At 40.1% G+C, this 22,285-nt stretch overlaps 1 protein-coding gene across 6 annotated transcripts in view; it reads right to left on the bottom strand.

Moving 5' to 3' along the window:
• Positions 1 to 22,285, bottom strand: part of SNX14 (sorting nexin 14) — an 84,249-nt gene that overhangs the window by 6,206 nt on the left and 55,758 nt on the right. For 5 of the 6 annotated variants that reach the window (XM_061427891.1, XM_061427894.1, XM_061427892.1 and 2 more), the window contains 6 exons: positions 21,206 to 21,306; positions 19,379 to 19,490; positions 4,266 to 4,306; positions 4,020 to 4,139; positions 1,018 to 1,141; positions 587 to 751 (listed from right to left, as the gene is read on the bottom strand). In XM_061427891.1, coding sequence (XP_061283875.1) covers positions 587 to 751; positions 1,018 to 1,141; positions 4,020 to 4,139; positions 4,266 to 4,306; positions 19,379 to 19,490; positions 21,206 to 21,306 — 663 coding nt within the window. Of the gene's footprint in view, positions 1 to 586; positions 752 to 1,017; positions 1,142 to 4,019; positions 4,140 to 4,265; positions 4,307 to 19,378; positions 19,491 to 21,205; positions 21,307 to 22,285 lie in introns of those variants that run through there. The other variant, XM_061427896.1, reaches the window with a different exon arrangement.

The following is a 22,285-nucleotide window of genomic DNA, read 5'->3' as shown; positions in this document are numbered from 1 at the left end:
GGGCTTCCCTGGTAGCTCAGTAGTAAAGAAGCCACCTGCCAATGTAGGGGACAGTTCAGTCCCTGGTTTGGGAAGATCCCATATGCTGAGGGACAACTAAACCTGAGAGTCACAACTACTGAGCCTGTGCTCTAGAGCCTGTGCTCCGCAACGAGAGAAACCACTGCAATGAGAAGCTAGCTCACCACCGCTAGGAAGTAGCCCACACTCGCTGCAACTAGAGAGAGCCCGAGTGCAGCAACGAAGACCCAGAGCAGCCCTAAGTGCTCAGTTGTGTTCGACTCTTTGCGACCCCATGGATTGTGTAGTTGACCCCACTGGAGTGGGTTGCCGTTTCCACTTATTAAGCAGCCATAAATAAATGAATAAAATAAATCTTAAAAAAAGAATCTATAAAAAATTAAAAAATTTAAAAAAAAAGAAACATTTGCAGGAATTTTCACCTATTATATACAAAGTATTTCCTCATGGTAGCAATACTAATAAAAGCAAAGAAAGGCCAGGCTTCTCACTCTTTGAGATCTAATTAAACTTAAATAAAAACTGAGTATTCAAACATGAAACAAACACATGAGGAAATACAAACCTCTGAGAAGTGTTATAAGTGAAACCAGACGGTGCTCCTGAAAGAGCTGCTCTAGTTTACAATGAAGATAGTAATCAGTATACATTTCCAGGGTGTTTTTGAAGAGGATTCGAGTTCCCATTAAGAGATGATGAAGCCAGTCAGGAACTTGGAAAACCACCTGTCCTGAGAAGGATCACACAGAACATTTCATTAAGGTAAATAGATACCTGAACATTTTCCAATACAAAAAATATAAATGGTCAATACTTTATTTTTAAACACTAATAACTTTAATATGTTCAAGACCAATTATAGTCTATATATTGAATTCTTAATTTAAAAAGTGCCTTCAATTAAAAAAATATATAATGGAGCAATACACAAGAGCATTAATTCGCATCACAGAAGAAATATAACACGGGTTTTAACAGTAACCACAGATATCTTACCTACATACATCAGGTAATCATAGACTCCTTCTACAGTCATCATTTCCATAAAATAATTCTGATTTTGCCTTCTTTCTGTATTCTCAGCACGGTTTGCATTATTCTTATACAGATCATTAAAAAGCTAAAGTAAAAGTTGAAATAATAAAAAAAGTTTATTACACAGGCTAATAATAATTACTAAGGATAAAGTAATTACAGAGCAAGGCATTTAAACTTTGTCCAATCAAAGCAGAATATTAAAGGAAAGAAACCATAATACCGGAGTGGTTAGATTTGCCCCCTAAATGCCACATTTATACCCAAAATTCAATTAAAAAATACAATATTTTGGGGGGCCAAAATATTAAATAAAAATCTACCTTCATTTTGGATGCAACAGATAATTCATCATCCATACAAAGAATCCCTTCAATTTTTTATATCAAAAGAAGTAAATGAACATAAAAAGATGCATAAAACCATTAGCACCAGGACTTCCCTGGTGGTCCAGTGGTTAAGAATCTGCCTGTCAATCCCTGGGTTGGGTTGGATCCCTCATCTGGAAAGATTCCACATGCTACCAGGTAATTAAGCCCGTGCACCACAACTACTGAGTCCAGGCTCTAGAGCCCATGAGCTGTACTACTGAGCATGCGTGCCACAATGACGTGCAGTGCTCTAGACGCTGGGGCGCGCTAGAGCCCACGTTCTGCAACGAGAGAGAAGGCACAGCAACGAGAACCCCAAGCACCACATCTAGAGAGAGCAGCCTCCACTCTCCACAGCTAGAGAAAGCCCACGCAGCAATGAAGGCCCAGTACAACCGAAAATAAATAAATAAAATAATAAAAAAAAACAAAAAACCATTAGGAATAGCTGATTTTAATCCCAACGTGATTTAAAGGTTATAAATCACTGTTTAATTAAGGGATGCTTACAGATGAACGTTAAGATTTAAGCTAAGTTTATTTGGACAAAATAATCAAAGACCTAATGTATATGAAAAAAAATATGAAGAATTACTCATAGCAAAATAATAAAATGCAACTAAATCTTAGCCCTACCTACTCTACCAAAAGTATGCCAAAAGATCTATCATTAATAATAATCAAAGAGCAGATACTAAGGAACTAAAAAAAACTGTCAGAAAAGGTAAACAAAATGATAAAATGGACAGTTTTTGGTATGATGGGTCAAAAAAGCAAAAAGGAAAGGGAAGGAAAAGAAGACAATGCCAGGAATAAAAGGGGACACAACCACAGATGTCAGAGGAAAATGAAAAGAGGATATTATTGACAACATAAGGCCAAAATTTTTCAAACATAGCTAAGATGGAGAATTTATTAAAAAGTACAACCTATCAAAATCTGACTCATGAAATAATACATCTGAAGAATATTATAATCATTAAGGAAATTATATTGGTTAAAAAAAAAAAACTCCCACAAACAAAACTTGAGGCCTTGGCACCCCACTCCAGTACTCTTGCCTGGAGAGTCCCATGGATGGGAAGGCTGCAGTCCATGGGGTCACATAGAGTTGGACACGACTGAGCGACTTCACTTTCACTTTTCACTTTTCATGCATTGGAGAAGGAAATGGCAACCCACTTCAGTGTTCTTGCCTGGAGAATTCCAGGGACGGTGGAGCCTGGTGGGCTGCCGTCTATGGGGTCACACAGAGTCGGACACGACTGAAGCGCCTCAGCAGCAGCAGCAGCAGATGACTATTAACAAGTTATCACTATTTAAATAACTAACACTCTACCAGCAAATAAAGAAAAATTAACATAACTTTAATACCAAAACCTGACGAGGATACAATAAGAAAGAAAAACTATAGGCTAAGTGTACCCACAAACATGGAGGTAACTTTCCTAAACTTCATAAAGGATATCTACAAAAAGAACTACACTGTATTATTTAATGGTGAAACACTGCAATCACTCCCTTCCTTTGTATAGCAGGTCCTAGTCATGAATGAAACATAACTGCCATCATTTGAATACATAAATCTAAAAGAATTAACAGATATACCTCTAAAATTAACACAAGTCTAGCAAGACTTGTGAACTGAAAATCAATACACAACAATCAACTGTACTTCTGTTTATTAGCAATAAACATATAAAGTGAAAAAAATTAAAGATACCCTTTACAGTAATAAACCAAAGAAGTTCTCTTGAGGAAGAGGGTGCTATTCTTTGAGCTCACAGAATCCCCCATACTGGGTACTACTCTGGCACTAAACTGAGCTTCTTGCAGACAGGAAATTTATCTGTTTTTCCTTTTTTCTTTGGCCATGCCACACAACTGTGGGATCCTAGATCCCCCGCATTAAAACCATGGCTGTCTAATTAGACAGCAAGTGGAAATTTGCTGTCTGATGCAGGGAGCTCAGATCAGGTGCTTTGTGATAACCTAGAGAGGTGAGATGGGAAGGAAGGTGGAAGGGAGGTTCAGGATGAGGGGGAACATATGTATACCTATGGCTGATTCATGTTGATATTTGGTAGAAACCAACACAATCCTCCAATTAAAAACTGAAAAAACAAACCAAAAAAAAGCACGAAGTCTTAAGCACTGGACTGCCAGGGAAGTCCTCAGAATTTATTTTTATATTCCCAGTGCCTAGCACCCAATAGCAGGCACATAATAAAGTGCATGTTTAATGAAAGGATGAAATATTTTATGTCATTAAAATTATATAATACCATAAATACATTATAGAAATTAATTCCCTAATTCCTGGAAGTTGGTGATTTACAACCTAAGAAAACCACTTTAAAATTTCCCCAAAAGAGAAACGGTAGGAGCTGACAAATACAGATTCTTAAGAAACATTTACCCATTAAAGCAAAGAACCAAGCAATTACCTACAATACCCTCCTTATCCTTTACAATTGATTTCCATACAAAGGCATACAGTCCCCTCCACTTCACTAACAAAGAATTCTCTATGGAAAAGTTGTAAGTAGGACAATTTCAAACTTAATGGCTCTCTGCGACTATGCATAGTACCTTCTTATTATTCTCTGAGGTAGGGCTGAGAATGGTCAGTTCTGGTTTACTCGGTTTAGGCTTTGGAGATTCACAAGAATTAATGAAATTCATGATGAAAGGTTCCAAATGTTGACCTTTCTGTGGAAACCATGGTATAAAAATAAAAAAATCAAGATTATGATTTTCAGTATCACATAGCCAATTAAAATTTACTAATATTTAAATATGCTTATAACTATCATTTTATAGAATGCCCATATTTACCTCTTTCATTAGTTTTCCAGGAACAGATTTTATAATTTTCCCTGCAATTAAAAATATTAATTTTAAGAAGGTAAAATATATCTCATAACTGCTTATATGAATACTTCACTAGGTAATTTTAAATACCAAAAGCCAAGTAAAAAACACTTCACAAAAATTTATAATAAACACAGTATTCTTAATTGTTTTCAGATACAGCACTTGGGATACTTCAAAATAATTCAGTGGGGTGGGAGGCAGGGGAAGGTGAGATGGTAACAGACAGCAAGGCCAGGGATCTCCAAACACAGGAAACAGGCTGCAAGTGTTTGACATTTTTTCTCTCTCTAAAGCAGCAGGAGAAAACAAACAAATCTTAGATTTTTTTCCCCCCTTCTCTATACACATTTAAAAAGAGGTTTCTTTTAAAATTCTGTGCTGCCATGATGATACATGGTTCCACCTTAACTCTTCTCAAACTTTGAGCTAACCAATGTGGTTTTTCTTAAGGAAATGTTTGTCTTAAGCTATGTTAATGAACTATGTATTTACCCTAGACTCTGTCTTCAAGTGGGTCCCCCTAAGACTCAGAATCCACTTGACAAACCAGTATGCTTTACTCGTGCAAATGTTCTCTTAAGCTATGTTAATGAGACTGTACTGGCTTGGAACCGGGCCTTTCTTCAAGACTCATGTCAATCATTTTACAGCTCAGGACAACTCACCTTGTGCCAGTGTTATCTCAAAATGCATGTTGTGGGTAAGGGGTCTGGTGCCATTCTCTGAGTTTTGAGACATTTCCTTTCTCTAATTAGCAAATTGCTAGTAGCTTATATCATCTGGCTAAAGACTAGCAGGGGGCACTCTTTCTGTCCCCCTCTGATGTCTATGTCAGAATCTTTATCTCTTTTATACTTAATTACACGAAAGCTCTCATCACTGGCCCCAAATTGAATTCCTCTCTTCCGGAGGCCAAGAATCCCAGTGTCTTTCATGGCTCAGTGATAACCTTTCATCTTGAGGGCTCGTCCAGGATTCTTCAAGACAAGGTAAGGACGCTTGGAGCTCTGGTTCTTTGTTCCCCTAGCAAACTCGTTTTCTGCTGAACTTTACTGACTCTATGGTGTGCTTGTGTGAATGAATGACATGCCCTGCATGAAGCAAACGAGGAGCCCTGTTTCGAGGTTCTGTTTCTGCTGTTTCGAGGTGCCTCGTAATGACTGAAGGCAGCCCCAAGAAGGGGAGCCTTGTCGGGGGTTTATACTGACCTGCCAATGCCAAGAGACATCCAACCTCCCTGCAAGGGGAGCAGCCAGAGATGGACGAAGGATGTGGACCGAACTCTCTTTTCTCAAACTTTTCAGTCTCTTTGACTATTTCATAACTTCTTGGGAATTAGAACTGCTCACTCACCTAGAGCCAGACATCCTGGAATGGGAAGTCAAGTGGGCCCAAGAAAGCATCACTACGAACAAAGCTAGTGGAGGTGATGAAATTCCAGTTGAGCTATTTCAAATCCTAAAAGATGATGCTGTGAAAGTGCTGCACTCAATATGCCAGCAAATTTGGAAAACTCAGCAGTGGCCACAGGAGTAGAAAAGGTCAGTTTTCTTTCCAATCCCAAAGAAAGGCAATGCCAAAGAATGCTCAAACTACCGCGCAACTGCACTCCCACGCTAGTAAAGTAATGCTCAAAATTCTCCAAGCCAGGCTTCAGCAGTATGTGAACTATGAACTTCCAGATGTTCAAGCTGGATTTAGAAAAGGCAGAGGAACCAGAGATCAAATTGCCAACATCCGCTGGATCATCGAAAAAGCAAAAGAGTTCCAGATAAAACATCTATTTCTGCTTTATTGACTATGCCAAAGCCTTTGACTATGTGGATCACAATAAACTGTGGAAAATTCTGAAAGAGATGGGAATACCAAACCACCTGACCTGCCTCTTGAGAAACCTATATGCAGGTCAGGAAGCAACAGTTAGAAGTGGACATGGAACGACAGACTGGTTCCAAACAGGAAAAGGAGTACGTCAAGGCTGTATATTGTCACCCTGCTTATTTAACTTATATGCAGAGTACATCATGAGAAATGCTGGGCTGGAAGAAGCACAAGCTGGAATCAAGATTGCCGGGAGAAATATCAATAACCTCAGATATGCAGATGACACCACCCTTATGGCAGAAAGTGAAGAGGAACTAAAAAGCCTCTTGATGAAAGTGAAAGAGGAGAGTGGAAAAAGTTGGCTTAAAGCTCAACGTTCAGAAAACTAAGATCATGGCATCTGGTCCGATCACTTCATGGGAAATAGATGGGGAAACAGTGGAAACAGTGTCAGACTTTATTTTTGGGGGCTCCAAAATCACTGCAGATGGTGACTGCAGCCATGAAATTAAAAGACGCTTACTCCTTGGAGAAGGAAATGGCAACCGACTCCAGTATTCTTGCCCAGAGAAACCCATGGACGGAGGAGCCTGGTGGGCTATAGTCCATGGGGTCGCAAAGACTCGGACACAACTGAGTGACTTCACTTACTCCTTCGAAGGAAAGTTATGACCAACTTAGACAGCATATTGAAAAGCAGAGACATTACTTTGCCAACAAAGGTCCATCTAGTCAAGGCTATGGTTTTTCCTGTGGTCATGTATGGATGTGAGAGTTGGACTGTGAAGAAAGCTGAGTGCTGAAGAATTAATGCTTTCGAACTGTGGTGTTGGAGAAGACTCTTGAGAGTCCCTTGCACTGCAAGGCGATCCAACCAGTCCATTCTAAAGGAGATCAGTCCTGGGTGCTCTTTGGAAGGAATGATGCTAAAGCTGAAACTCCAGTACTTTGGCCACCTCATGCAAAGAGCTGACTCACTGAAAAAGACCCTGATGCTGGGAGGGATTGGGGGCAGGAGAAGGGGACGACAGAGGATAAGATGGCTGGATGGCATCACTGAGTCAATGGACTTGAGTTTGAGTGAACTCCGGGAGCTGGTGATGGACAGGGAGGCCTGGCGTGCTTCGATTCATGAAGTTGCAAAGAGTCGGACACGACTGAGTGACTAAACTGAACTGAACTGAACCTAATCTAACAGATCACAGACTTTCAAGGGACTTGTGATCTATGTATACTGTTACTTAGGTCCCAAACTTAGATTGGTAGTCAGGGAGCACCTAGCGTCACTAGGAGTTGAAAGTTTGGAAGCTAGATGGAGCTCTCGTTCCAAGAGCATCTCTCAGGTTAAAGGTTACTGAGAGAGGAACCACAGTGGGCTTCTTCCTTTGGTAACGCTAGCTCTTAGTGGACCAGAGGAGGCTCTCCAGTGGCTTTTGTCCCAACTCCTTAGATACTGTTTCTGTGGAATCTGTGGGAATGAACTGAAAGGACTGGCTCTAATAACTCGAGGACAAAAACCACTTTTTCCTCACTGGCCAGACCTTCACCATCTCTTTTGCTATCGCTTATACTCGGTGCAGTGACGCTAGGAAGGAACACCTTGGTTTTATGTTTGTACTGGTCTTACTGTGGTCAGGAATATACTCAGGATCGTGCACAGGCACTCAAGAGACAAATGTTTTCCTCAGTGGTCTTAACTTGGGAGGCTTTCAGAAGGTTACTCTGATTGCACCCCAGGTGGCATCAGAGGCAAGCAACGTTTTAATGGTGAGGAACTGGACACTAGTCTGGGATGCCATCAGGTCTACTCTGGTACATCTCCACCCTGCCTCAGTGGGAGAACCGGGAAGGACAACTACGGCACCCGCGTTAGTAAGGGACAGACTAAATCTGACCAGGGAAGGAAAGCTTCGGTGTAAGGTCTGTCTACACCTCCATCTAGAGCAGGGAGGGATGCCTCCAGTAGAAAGATGGCGCCAGTCACTTTTTTCCTCTCTTACAGATGGGAGCTAACAATTCCAGCCTCACTCCTTTGAAGTGTGCCCTGAAAAACTGGGATAGATTTGATCCCGAGAGCTTAAAGAAGACATGCCTGATCTTCCAATGTCAAACTGCATGGCCACAGTATCTACTGGAGGATGGTGAATGGTGGTAGGCTGGAGGGTCTCTTAATTATGATACTGTTTTACAATTAGACTGGTTCTGAAGGAGGAAACAGACAGAACAGGCTCCACCTCAAAAGCAGGACTCCACCTTGGGCCCGACTGTGGATTTTGAGCTATATGCCCAGTATCTATGGAAACAACATACCAACTGGAAAACCAGACCCCGCCCCTGAGATGGAAGAGCCCCAGGGCTCATACCTAGACTCTCCACCGCCTAAAAGAATATCCTAATTATTTGTGTAACCAAATAGAATCATAAATTCTATTATGCTTACTGGGGTATGACCACAGGCCTACTGATAATTGTCCACTGTTAACTACCTAGGCTTAAGGCATACGAATCATGGGTTCAAGGCATATGAATCACGGATTAAATTTGACTGGATCTTTCTTTTCCTTTGTTCAGACTAGTTTCAGAGAATTTGGAGAGGTGGGTTTGAGCACATACACTTAGGGTATATAAGGTTTTCATAAAAACTGGTTGGGGTCCTTGGCTAAGTGGAGACTCTGCCTTGGGTAATAACACTCCACTTCACTATCTGCATTGTCCTTCTGAGTGAGTTTGTTTCCCGGAACGTGTGGCTACAACAGTTCTGTAGAAAACAAGGGAAATGGGTAGAAGTAGCACATGTGTTACCATTTTTCTCTCTGCAAGACATGCCAGACTTATGTCCTAAGGGTATAAATTTGGATATGAAACCTTCACCTCCCTCCTGTCCTCCTACTTTGCCCCCGTTCCCGGGGCGCCAAACTGACCAAATTGAAAGTCAGGGAACCCCTGCCCAGAAGGGTTGCCTTGGTCTTGGCAGAAGCTGAAACTGAAATTCAAGTTGCCTCGGTCTCAGTAAAAACCGAAACTGAGATTCAAACTGCCCAAGTAGAGATCCAAACAACCCAAGTCTCAGTACAAACTTAGACTACTCTGGTTTCAACAGAAACTCAGACAATCGAAATAAGAGAAGCGCAGACAGCAAAAACTAAGGGTGAAATACAGGATGAGATGGAGGACACGAAAAAAAGAGATTTAAAAAAAAAAAAACAACAGGTTCCTCCAATCTATCCCTGGGATCATTTGCACAGAGAGGCCGAGGAACAGCCACATAAGCTGTTGCCTCTTCATGAAGCACCCACGAGGTGCTTCATGATAATAATCAGGCTATAAGAGTTAATAAGCCCTTATCAAGAAATACAAAGAATCACGGAGGATCTGGGAGATTATTTAGAGGACCCAGAAATTTATATTAGAGCTTTTAAGGCTGTTACTCTGCTTTACGACCTTACTTGGAAGGACGTGATGTATATTCTGGGACAAACACTAACTCCCGACTCAAAACTTTGAGTTTTGGGGAAAGCGGTTGTCTATGGAGATGAATGGCTTTGTAATGAATCAGTAGGGAAGAGGGAGCATGAGATAACCGAGCTCCCCACTAGGAATCAGGCGGTCCTAACTATAGAACCAGGTTAGGACTATAACATGGCTAAAGGAAGATGGGATCAGAGTTATTTGTCAGATGTATTCTTGAAGGACTCAGGCAAGCATGTGCTAAGACTTTAAACTATCCCAAACTGGCAAACACAGAACAGGAAGAGAAGGAAGCTCCTGGTAAATTCCTAGATAGATTAAGGGAAGCCCTTCACAGATTCACTGAGATTGATCCCAAAAGTGAAGAAGGAAGAATCTATCTTAAAAGATAGATTTCTCACTCAATTGGCTCCAGACACCCACTGTAAGCTATTAAATTAGGCGTATAGACCAAATCAGTCTTTAGATAATCTGTTGCAACTGCCTCAGTCTATTATGGCAAGGAATATGAGGAAAACAAAGGCAGAGAAAGACAAAGGAACTGGTGGAAGCCCTTTTAATGGCTGTCCGAACCCTAACCTTATTCTTAAACAGCCTGAGAAAAATGCCCAGAGGGGCCCAGGTGAAAAGGGATAGGCTTGCTATTACTGTGGAAAGGAGGGGCAACTCAAGCAGGATTGCCCTCAGGCATCTAAGCTTCCCCTGGCTCCAAGTCTGGTCTACAAGGGACCACAATGGAGGAGAGACTGCCCTTAGAAGCATAGGTTTCAGGGGTCGGACTCTCAAGACAATCAGGACTGAAGGTGCCCGGGGGTCCCCACACAAGCTCCTGCCCTAATTGTACCTGAGGAACTCTGGATATTAATAACTGTGGGGGGCGGGGGGGGGGGGGGGGCGGCAATCTGTCAATTTCCTTTTGGACACTGGGGCAACTTACTGAAGCCCTGGCCCACTTTCTCCCCAGTCTGCTTCCATAACAGGACTGTCTGGATGAGCCTAACGTTATTATCTCAGTCGGCCTCTAAGCTGCAACTGGAACTCTGTGCTATTTTCACATGAGTTTCTGGCTGTGCCAGAGTCTCCCTCACCCCTTTCGGGGAGTGATATACTGAGCAAGGTCCATGCCTCTGTTTTCATGAATATGCAGCCCTCCCTTTCTCTCCCATTAATTAAACAAAATGTAAATCCTAGAGTATGGGCTGATGGAAAATCTGTGGGTTGAGCACAAATCGCTATTCCAGCAGTTGTCAAGCTCAAAGACCCGCATTTATTTCCACATAAAAAGCAGTATCCACTGAAACCTGAGGTTAAGGAAGGGTTAAAACCCATCAATGAGAATTTAAAGAAGCAGGGGCTATTAATTCCCTGTAACAGTCCATGAAACACTCCTACTTTGGGTATAAAGAAATTAAATGATAAATGAGACTAGTTCAAGATTTACAAATAATACGTGAGGCTGTAGTTCCTTTACACCCCATGGTGCCTAATCCTTATACTCTATTGTCTGAAATTCCTGAACAAGCCAAATATTTTTCAGTCATTGATTTGAAGTTTGCTTTCTGAGTTAAACCTATATTAAATCATCCTCTACCTATGTCCCAGATATTCACGACCCAGATAATCATGATGATGTAATCACTTACCTAGAGCCAGACATTCTGGAATGTGAAGGCAAGTGGGCCTTAGAAAGCATCACTGCCAACAAAGCTAGTGGAGGTGATGGAATTCCAGTTGAGCTATTTCAAATCCTAAAAGATGATGCCGTGAAAGTGCTGCACTCAATATGCCAGCAAATTTGGAAAACTCAGCAGTGGCCACAGGACTGGAAAAGGTCAGTTCTCATTCCAATCCCAAAGAAAGGCAATGCCAAAGAATGCTCAAACTACTGCACAATTGCACTCATCTCACACACTAGTAAAGTAATGCTCAAAATTCTCCAAGCCAGGCTTCAGCAATACATGAACCGTGAACTTCTAGATGTTCTAGCTGGTTTTAGAAAAGGCAGAGGAACCAGAGATCAAATTGCCAACATCCGCTGGATCATCGAAAAAGCAAGAGAATTCCAGAAAAACACCTACTTCTGCTTTATTGACTATGCCAAAGCCTGTGACTGTGTGGATCACCACAAGCTATGGAAAATTCTGAAAGAGCTGGGAATACCAGACCACCTGATCTGCCTCTTGAGAAATCCGTATGCAGGTCAGGAAGCAACTGTTAGAAGTGGACATGGAACAACAGACTGGTTCCAAATAGGAAAAGGAGTACATCAAGGCTGTATATTGTCACCCTGCTTATTTAACTTCTAGGCAGAGTACATCATGAGAAACGCTTGGCTGGATGAAACACAAGCTGGAATCAAGACTGCTGAGAGAAGTATCAATAACCTCAGATATGCAGATGACACCACCCTTATGGCAGAAAGTAAAGAAGAACTAAAGAGTCTCTTGATGAAAGTGAAAGAAGAGAGTGAGAAAGTTGGCTTAAAGCTCAACATTCAGAAAAGTAAGATCATGGCATCTGGTCCCATCACTTCATGGCAAATAGATGGGGAGACAGTGGAAACAATGGCTGACTTTATTTTTCTGGGCTCCAAAATCACTGCAGATGGTGATTGCAGCCATGAAATTAAAAGACGCTTGCTCCTTGGAAGGAAAGTTATGACCAACCTAAACAGCATATTAAAAACCAGAGACATTACTTTGCCAACAAATGTCCGTCTAGTCAAGGCTATGGTTTTTCCAGTATTCATGTATGGATGTGAGAGTTGGACTGTGAAGAAAGCTGAGCGCCGAAGAATTGATGCTTTTGAACTGTGGTGTTGGAGAAGACTCTTGAGAGTCCCTTGGACTGCAAGGAGATCCAATCAGTCCATTCTAAAGGAGATCAGTCCTGGGTGTTCACTGGAAGGACTGATGTTGAAGCTGAAACTCCAGTACTTTGGCCACCTGATGCAAAGAGCTGACTCACTGGAAAAGACCCTGATGCTAGGAAAGATTGAGGGCAGGAGGAGAAGGGGACAACAGAAGATGAGATGGTTCGATGGCATCACCAACTCAATGGACATGGGTTTGGGTAGACTCTGAGAGTTGGTGATGGACAGGGAAGCCTGGCGTTCTGCAGTTCACGGTATCACAATGAGTCAGACATGGCTGAGCGACTTAACTGAACTGAACTACCTATGACTTTGAGACTACTGAGAGGATTTTTAGGAATGACAGGCTACTGCTGCATTTGGATTCTGTGTCATAGGGAATTTGCCCAGCCTTTATATAAACTTATAATTGAAACTCAGCAGGCTCAAACTGACAAACTGGTTTGGTCTCCGGATACTCAAAGGCTTTTACGGCTCTTCAGACTTCTCTCCTGCAAGCTCCTGCTTTGAGCTTGCCCACAGGGTTAGAATTTAATTTGTTTGTCCCTGAAAGAAAAAGTATGGCCTTGGGAGTTTTGATCCAATCCCAAAGGCCTCATCAGCAGTCTATAGGAGTGTATTCTTAAACTCTAAGGTTAATACTTGGATGACAGACAGTAGGCTTTCTTAAATATCAGTCGTTGTTAGAAGGACCAATAACTAAGCTTAAAGTTTGTGGAAATTTAAGTCTTGCCACTTTCCTTCCTAAAAAGGAAAATGAAACACCTGATCACGATTTTTCCCAATTTCTAACTTAAAACAATGCAGCTCTGGAAGATCTGGTGGATACCTCATTAATCCTGACATGGAAATATTTAGATGGCAGCTCTTTTATTTGGGATGGGAAGCGTAAAGCAGGTTACGCCATGGTGATGACTGAAGAGATTTTAGAAGCGAAACCTCTCCCCCAGGGAATGAGTGCTCAGCTAGTGGAGCTTGTGGCTCTGACCCAAGTTCTAGAGTTAAGCAAAGGGCAGCGAGTAAATATCTACACTAATTCTGCTGCTGCTGCTGCTAAGTCGCTTCAGTCGTGTCCGACTCTGTGCGACCCCAGAGACGGCAGCCCACCAGGCTCCCCCATCCCTGGGATTTTCCAGGCAAGAACACTGGAGTGGGTTGCCATTTCCTCCTCCAATGCATGAAAGTGAAAAGTGAAAGTGAAGTCGCTCAGTCGCGTCCAAGTCCCAGACACCCCTTGGACTGCAGCCCACCAGGCTCCTCCGTCCATGGGACTTTCCAGGCAAGAGTACTGGAGTGGGGTGCCACTGCCTTCTAAGTATGCTTATTTGACTTTACATGCTTATGCTGCAATATGGAAAGAAAGACAATTTAAAATGGCAACAGGAGGACCTATTAAGCATTTCAGGGAGATTGAGAGACTTTTTACTGCTATATACTGTCCAAAAGAAGTAGCCTTTATGCATGGCAAAGGGCACAGCAGGGAAGGGAGTAAAGCAGCCTAGGGTAATCAGCTGACTGTCAAGCCAAAAAGGCAGAGCTTAATGAAACCCTTCAATGCAGACGCCTTTGATCTGGACAGGTCCTGTGGGACAGGAAAAACCACAAGATACTGAGGAAGAGTTAGGAAAATGTGAGAAAAGCGGAGCTAAGATTACTGATAAAGGATGATTACAGTCCGAGGATGGACGATTAATAGTTCCTGAAAATGCTCAATGGAAAAGTCTTCCTAAAGCCTTGGAATTAACTAATTATGTAACTCGGCTCTCAGCTTTTCAACAGACATTAATGGAACTCCAGAAAGTGACTCCTGACCCAGCCTCTGAGTCAAGTACGCCTCTATCTGAGCCAGGAACTGAGGTCCTGATAAAAACATTGTGATCTGGGGGCCAATCCCTTAAGCCCCTCTGGGAAGGCCCTTACCAGGTTATTCTTTGTTCTCCCACAGCTGTCAAAGTGCCAGGAATTGATTCATGGGTATATTGCACTCAAGTTAAGAGGTGGCACCCTGACCAGAACTAAGTGATGTCATTTTATGTTTTTATTTTCTATGCTCTGACTTTGTACTTTTCAGATGGGCCTGATAATATATGTGAGCTTGCTTCTGCTGACTCCAAAAATCCTGAGTCTGCCATCTGATCCTCAAGACAATGCCTTCCTGTCCTGAGCTCACTCCTATGCTTCATTCCACAATCAGTCTAACTGCTGGGTCTGTGGAGCGCTCCCCTCTTCATCAGTGGAAGGCTTCCCGTGGTGGCATCTCCACTTCAAGGAAAGGACTTTCTCCAAGTCTGCGCATACCTTCAACAACAACAATCATATGTGATGCCTCTTCTTAATCTGATGACATCTAACAATCCTAAAATGGACTGGTGCAACACTTTGTACTTTAACTATGGACATAATGTGACTTTTAATTTTGATTATATACTGTCTTGGTTTAATGACTATTTTGCTACACAAGAAGGTAAATGGGTCTAGATCCGTGGCTTTTTACCTGATGTTTATCAAATATGGGATGAGGTTATATGACCAACTCTTGAAAAGGGACGTCTAATATCTAGCACTCCCATATGCTGGGAACCAACAGAGTCATCCCCAGAAGTTAGCCAACAATTTAATTATAATCATTGAAAACAATTGGGATTTTTGCCTCAGGAAATATGCAATGTAATCATTCCCATGTTTTCCAAGCCCAGTTCAGGTCCTCCCTTTGCCTGGCCAGGCACTGATTGGGACTGGATATCTCAGTCACACTGCCTTGCTCCAAACGGGACCTACTGGATATATGGCCCTTACCTATGGGCGTGGCTTCCCCCTGGCTGGACAGGGAGATGCACCCTAGGTCTAGCTTTTACTCACAGCTTCCTATTTTCAGAGCTTCCAAAGAAACCTGCCAATTTGCCACACCTTAGAACTCGCTGGGCAAGGTCTGCTTTCCCTGTATGATTATTTGGCTGCAGTATTTGTTCCCTCTCTGGGAACTACAGATGTTATGCTATGAGTGGATGCCCTGACTAACTTTACTCAACAGGCTTTACAAGATTCTCAAAAAGCTATTTCAGCTCTTAATGCCGAACAAATACAAATTAGAAAGGTGGTTTAACAAAACAGATTGGCCTTAGATACTGTAACAGCTGCACAAGGAGGAACTTGTGCCATTATTCATAGCCAGTGCTGTGCATATATACCTGATATAAGCATTAACGTTACTCTCTTTACTAAACACATGAACAAGACGATTCAGGCTATGGATACTCCTGAAACCTCAATTGCCTCGCTTTGGGAGATTTTAACTAGTTCCCCATGGTGGAAAACTATCCTAATTGCAATAATTCTGATAGTTCTGTTTTTTTTCTGTTTGCTCCCTGCATCTATAACTGCGTAGCTGGATTTGTTTCTAGTCGCATGAAGGCTCTTAAGTTACAAATGGTTGCTCAAACTCCTGCCACTGTGGCAGCTTCCTCCAACATGGGGCCCCTGGATCAGAGACCCTCAATATGAGGGTTAGGAGAGTATGTTGCCTCACTAATTTAGGGATGACGCCCCTTATCAGGTAGGAAGCAGTTACAGAACAAGAACAACGCCCCTTTCCCTAGGCAACACAATTCTCCTAAAACAAAAGGGGGGAATGAGAGGGTAACAGGCAGGAAGGCCAGGAGTCTCCAACCAGAGGTAATAGGCTGAAGGATCAGACATTTTTTATCTCTCTCTAAAGCAGCAGGAGAAAACAAACAAGTGTTAGATTTTTTTCCCCTTCTCTATACACATTTAAAAAGAGGTTTCTTTTAAAATTCTGTGCTGCCATGGAACAATACCTGGCTTCCACCTGAAACTTAACTCTTCTCAAACCCTGAGCTAACCAATGTGGTTTTTCTTAAGGAAATGTTTGTCTTAAGCTATGTTAATGAACTATGTATTTACCCTAGACTCTGTCTTCAAGTGGGTTCCCCTAAGACTCAGAACCCACTTGACAAACCAGAATGCTTTACTCATGCAAATGTTCTCTTAAGCTATGTTAATGAGACTGTACTGGCTTGGAACCGGGCCTTTCTTCAAGACTCACGTCAATCATTTTACAGCTCAGGACAACTCACCTTGTGCCAGTGTTATCTCAAAATGCATGTTGTGGGTAAGGAGTCTGGTGCCATTCTCTGAGTTTTGAGACATTTCCTTTCTCTAATTAGCAAATTGCTAGTAGCTTATATCATCTGGCTAAAGACTAGCAGGGGGCACTCCTTCTGTTCCCCTCTGATGTCTATGTCAGAATCTTTATCTCTTTTATACTTTAATAATACTTTATTTCATAAAAGCTCTGAGTGATCAAGCCTCATCACTGGCCCCAGACTGAATTCTTCTACTTTGGAGGCCAAGAATTGAGGCGTCTTTCATGGCTCAGCGACAATCTTTCAAAGGACTGGAACAAGCCAAGTGTAGTAACTTCTAACAGGGTGAAGAGTTCATTATACAAATTTCTCTACTTTTGTGTATATACGTAATTGTCCACAAGAAATATTTTCAAAAGATATTAAGCAATGGTGAATATATAAAGATATCTAATTTTTGCAAAGACATTAAGCAATGGTAAATATATAAATGTATCTAATTTTTGCATTTAGTCAAAAGGAAAAAAATTTCTAAACACTGCTACGACATTTAAATTGGCTATTTGAATAGTCTGTGTTCTTGCTTTTAGATTAATATATATATTCTAATCCAGTTTGCCAGAATATTGTTTTGATCTTATCTCCAGGTTCCTTTATTATAAAATATCAAATGTGATTTTTCTCAAGCATTTACAAATGACTGTCAAAATCCATCAAAGCTGATTAATATAACTTAAATTTCTTTCAGTACAGTTTGGGAAAAAAGTAGACTCTAATGACAATAACAAAAGGCATACTAATGAAAACTAAAACAGAGACTGTTTTATAATATGAAAACCTCCAACCCCCTTGCCAGGGTATTTCTCCTTTGGTACCCCCAGAAATTACTCCCTCGCCTCAGAATTTCCAAAGTTCTTTAAATTACGGTGTTTCATACTGTGCTTCTCTCTTCTACATGCTCTTCCTGAGCCAAAATTTTTACTCAATCTGATTTCAAACAACATCCAAATCTCTATTCATGCTTTCTGCTGCCTCTACTACTTTATAAAACTTCAACTGGATTCTATAAACTCAGTAAGTTTAGAACTGTTCTGTGCTGTGCTTAGTCGCTCAGTTGTGTCCGACTCCGCGACCCCATGTACTGTAGCCTGCCAGGCTACTCTGTCCATGGGGATTCTCCAAGCAAGAACACTAGAGTAGGTTGCTATACCCTCCTCCAGGGGATCTTCCCAACCCAGGAATAGAACCCAGGTCTCCCCAACTGCTGATGGATTCCTTACTGTCCAAGCCACTAGGGAAGCCCAAGTTTAGAACTACTGTAAATTTATTCCATACCTCAGCAATAAACAGCATTTATTCAGTTATATAAACAGAAATCTGGCTCATATTTGATCATTTCTTCTCCTTCATTCAAACTGAGTCAGTAAACAGGTCTACCCAATTATATCTCTTAAACATTATATATGGCTTCCCTGGTGGCTCACGGGTAAAGAATCCACCTACCACTGCAGGAGAAGCGGGTTCAATTTCTGGGTTGGGAAGGTCCCCTGAAGAAGGAAATGGCAACCCACTCCAGTATTCTTGCCTGGAGAATTTCATGGACAGAGAAGCCTAGTGGACTACAGTCCATGGGGCAGCAAAAGAGTCGGACACAACATAGGGATTAAACAACAACAACCATCATATATAACGAAATACAAAATATTCTTGCATCTTCCCTCAGTAAGACACACACTAAATATTCTGCCTGAATTATATGTACTAATTTGGAGAGATCTAGATGAAAGCCAATTTATTCATTAGGTTATATATTTATACGTGTGTGTATATATAGAAACACACGCACAAACTCTCTTAAAATGGGGCTTCCCCAATGGCTCAGTAGGTAAAGAATCTGCCTCCAATGCAGGAGACACAGGAAATGTGGATTTGATCCCTCCATCAGGAAGATCCCCTGGAGGAGAAAACGGCAATCCACTGTAGTATTCTTGCCTGAAAAATCCCATGACCAGAGGAGCCTAGCGGGCTATAGTTCAAAGAGCTGCAAGGAGAGTCGGACATGACTAAATGACAAAGCACAGCACATACTTAAAAATGACACTATACAGAATATATTTAGAAATATTGCTTTTCTTCCATTATGATCTTTAACACTTTTATCCAAATTTTTCCAGCTTATTTTATTGCTTAGTCTGGATTAAACTTTATAAAGGAATCATGCTGTACACATTGTTTTGTGTCTTTGCTTTTACCCACACCATTCCAAGCAGCTACAATGTTATAGGTATTCATTGCTCTAAGTATCCATTTTGTGAAGCTACTATAATTTATCTGTCTACTCTACTGCTGATAAACATTTGTATTATTTCCAGTTTTGGCCAACCCAATACCATAAACAATGCTGCTAAGAACATTCTTAAATATAAATACAAGATTCTCTCGAGTATGTATCTCAGAGAGGAACTGCTATAAGATCATTTGATCTTATACCAAACTGGTTTTCCAAATGGTTTTCCTTTTTCTTTTAACTGACTTTATGATATTTACAATTATTTTTCACTGATTTATAATATTATATTACTTTCAAATGTACAACACAATCATTCAGTATTTTTATAGACTATACTCCATTTAAAAATGTTACAAGTGGTTTTCCAATTTATATTCCCATTAACAGTATATAAGAAGTCCTTCAGAGCTTGATACATGGCTGCACTATATAAATTACTTTTCTAAATTAACCTGAAAATGCTGCTTCTTATCTTTTCAGTTTATCTTGTTCTATATGATTCTCTAAATTGACTTACCAAGATTTACGTCTGGTAGTATCTTATCAAGAAACTGTGTTTCCCCACCATTGGGAGAAAGAAAATCTGCCAGAAGTTGACTGTTACTCAATTCTGGATGTTGCAGAAGTTTCTTGATGAACAAAAACAGAAAAAAAGGGGGGGTGGGGAGGGAAACAGTTTCAAAAATCTAGAAGAGTCACGAAAACTACATTAAAATGATTTTTTTAACTAAGAACAATTTTAAATCTTCAAAAGCTGTTTTATATTCAGAATAATAAGATACATTTATGGAAAGATTATCACATAGCAGGTAAGACCCTTACAGTCAAACATGAAAGGGTTTGAATTCTGCTCTTCCTTCTGCTCAGTAGGTGTCCCTGGAGAAGCTCCTATATTGCCCAAGAGTCAGTTTCCTCATGTGTAGAATGAAGATAACACTACCTACTTCTAGCACTGTTAGATAAAGCATTTTAGCTCAGTACCTGACACACAGGAAGGAAGATTAAACATTAGCTAATATTATTTCTCAGTTTCTCAACTATGACAAGTACTACAATATCATACATCTTTCTTGATAATTAAAGAAAGCTGGTATAAAGGGTTTTGCAAAGAACTAAATGTGGAAATATGACATAACTTGGACTCTGTTGTCTGATCTTCTTGCAACACTATTTTCTTACAAGATAAAATTGATGTTTTAAAGCCAAATTTAACCCAGTCTTACCTAATATTCAGTTCTGTAACTAAGAAACAGTTACAAAACTCTGAGCAGAAATCCATATAAATGAAATACCAGTACTACAACATTTAACTCCACATTACTGGAAAGTATTTCTTCTAGAAAGAGGTTCTCTTTTTCTTAGAAAGAATTAGTCGGTTCAAACAACAGGCTAATGATATCAACAAAGAAACAGGTTAACACTAGCACATGCTGTGTTCACATATCCTTACTGTAGTCAATGTACATTTCATATTTTAATTTTCCTACCACCAAAAAATTAAATAAAAAATACTTTCTGGATTGAAGTATTCATTGGTTCAAATACAGAAATTAAAATGTAAATACTCCTTTACAAAAAGTACTTATTATGGTTACTAAAAGGCATCCAAATTTAACTTAATTAACAATTAAAATTACAAAATTGCATGTCCAAATAAAGGACATTTTTTTTTAATAAAACAAAATCATCCATTCTTTGGTCTTAATTACTTGATTAAAGAAAAATGGTCTTTAATTTTAGCCAAGTCTCAAGTAAGTAACTTTAAAGCAGACGGTACCAATACTGGAATATCAATTACATTGTTTATACAACACAATGTACACACTGAAAAAAACGGAATTCAATTCCAAGTGGTGAATGGTAGAGAGTCAGAAGATTCCAAGTAACTAAAAAACACCTATGATTGCAACAACAACAAAAAAGTTGAGAAGTAAAAATAGGAGGGGAAAATTCCAGAGTTCAGAAAGTGCTAAGGACAAAAATCAAACAAAAACTAAGAAAAAAATAACAAAAACAACCCCGTATTCTTAGAATGCATTTAATCTTTTACATCAAACTTTTCTTTCTTCCTCTCTCTCACTCTCTTTCTCTCTCTCACTCTTTGACTTCCCACACCTAAAGTTTTAAAATAAGCCCAATACAAGACTTATTTCCTCTAAGAAAATAACTGGTATTTCACTGGCTATCCATCTTTTTTAAAAAAGCACACTCTTAACAGTAATTCATTTCTACATGGGAAAAAATTTTTTTAATAAAAGAATTCTAGAAATCCACACTGACAGGTGTTTGTGAGGCAAAGCAAAAACTAAACTAGAGGATGTTTTAAATTAAGTTGGTGCCATACCTGCAGATATTCCTGAAATTCTTCTCTTTTAGACTTTAAGAACTCATAATTTTTAGGGCCAATGATCCTCTTAGAAGGAAGCTGGGCATCAGGAAATGTGCCTGAAATTAATACATATGAAAGTTATTACTATACCCTGCTATTATTTTAAAAACTCTATTTATAGTTTACCATGGCAAGTTCAGATTCACAGTCCCACCTTGTAGAGATGTGGCATTATCCCTTAAATAATTTTGAAAAAGTCAGAGACCTGATTTCAAAAGTCAGAAGACAAGACCAAAGAACTTGAGTTTATTAATATCCACAATATCACCACCTGTTGTTGACACAGATTTACTTAGCCATCTACACTAGCAAAAAAGCTTTCAAAAATTATCATGAGATTATTTTTAAATTGATGGGATTTTATTACACAAAATCCTACTAAAATAAATATCCACTATCTTATGGGGGGAAATGCAGCATGTTGCCAATGCTATATAAACTTAAAAAACAACATTTAAAAACCATGGACATGTTTTCTCAGATAGGGTCAACTTTGGAAATTTTAGTACCAAAAAGGAAAAACAATCAACTTTGGTTGATCTAGGATTTTAAATTATGGAGATAAACAATCTTTTCTCAACTCTAAATCTAAAGGAAAAGTCTCAGAGAAAGACCAAGACAAGGATGGCATTGTACCAGACTGACAAAGGCAAAGAGAAAACCATTTAAGGACAAGTACGAACTCGAAATCTAAGGAAAGGGTATGCAGCGGGACCCTTTATTTTTTATCTTTCTATAATCTCCTTATTGTGCGTTTTAGTCTTGTAGCAAGGTACAGTTTTCAGAACCAACCTGAATTTGGATCAGGGTACACTCCACAGAACTTTTTTAAAATAAAAAGATTCCAAAGACACAATTCAAACACACCAATTTACATATAAAACAACTGGAAACACTTCATGACTATAAACCTAATATTAACTCCAATAAATGGAGAGAGAAGAGAGACTGAGAGATTTCCCTGAGAGGCTAAGACTCCATGATCCTAATGCAAGAGGCCCAGTTTCAATCCCTGGTCAAGGAACTATATCCCAC

Source organism: Bos javanicus, chromosome 9 (genome assembly GCF_032452875.1).
Source record: "Bos javanicus breed banteng chromosome 9, ARS-OSU_banteng_1.0, whole genome shotgun sequence".
Classification (NCBI taxonomy): domain Eukaryota; kingdom Metazoa; phylum Chordata; class Mammalia; order Artiodactyla; family Bovidae; genus Bos; species Bos javanicus.
Note: the sequence above shows the minus strand (reverse complement) of the source record. Positions and strands in the feature narration are given on the sequence as shown.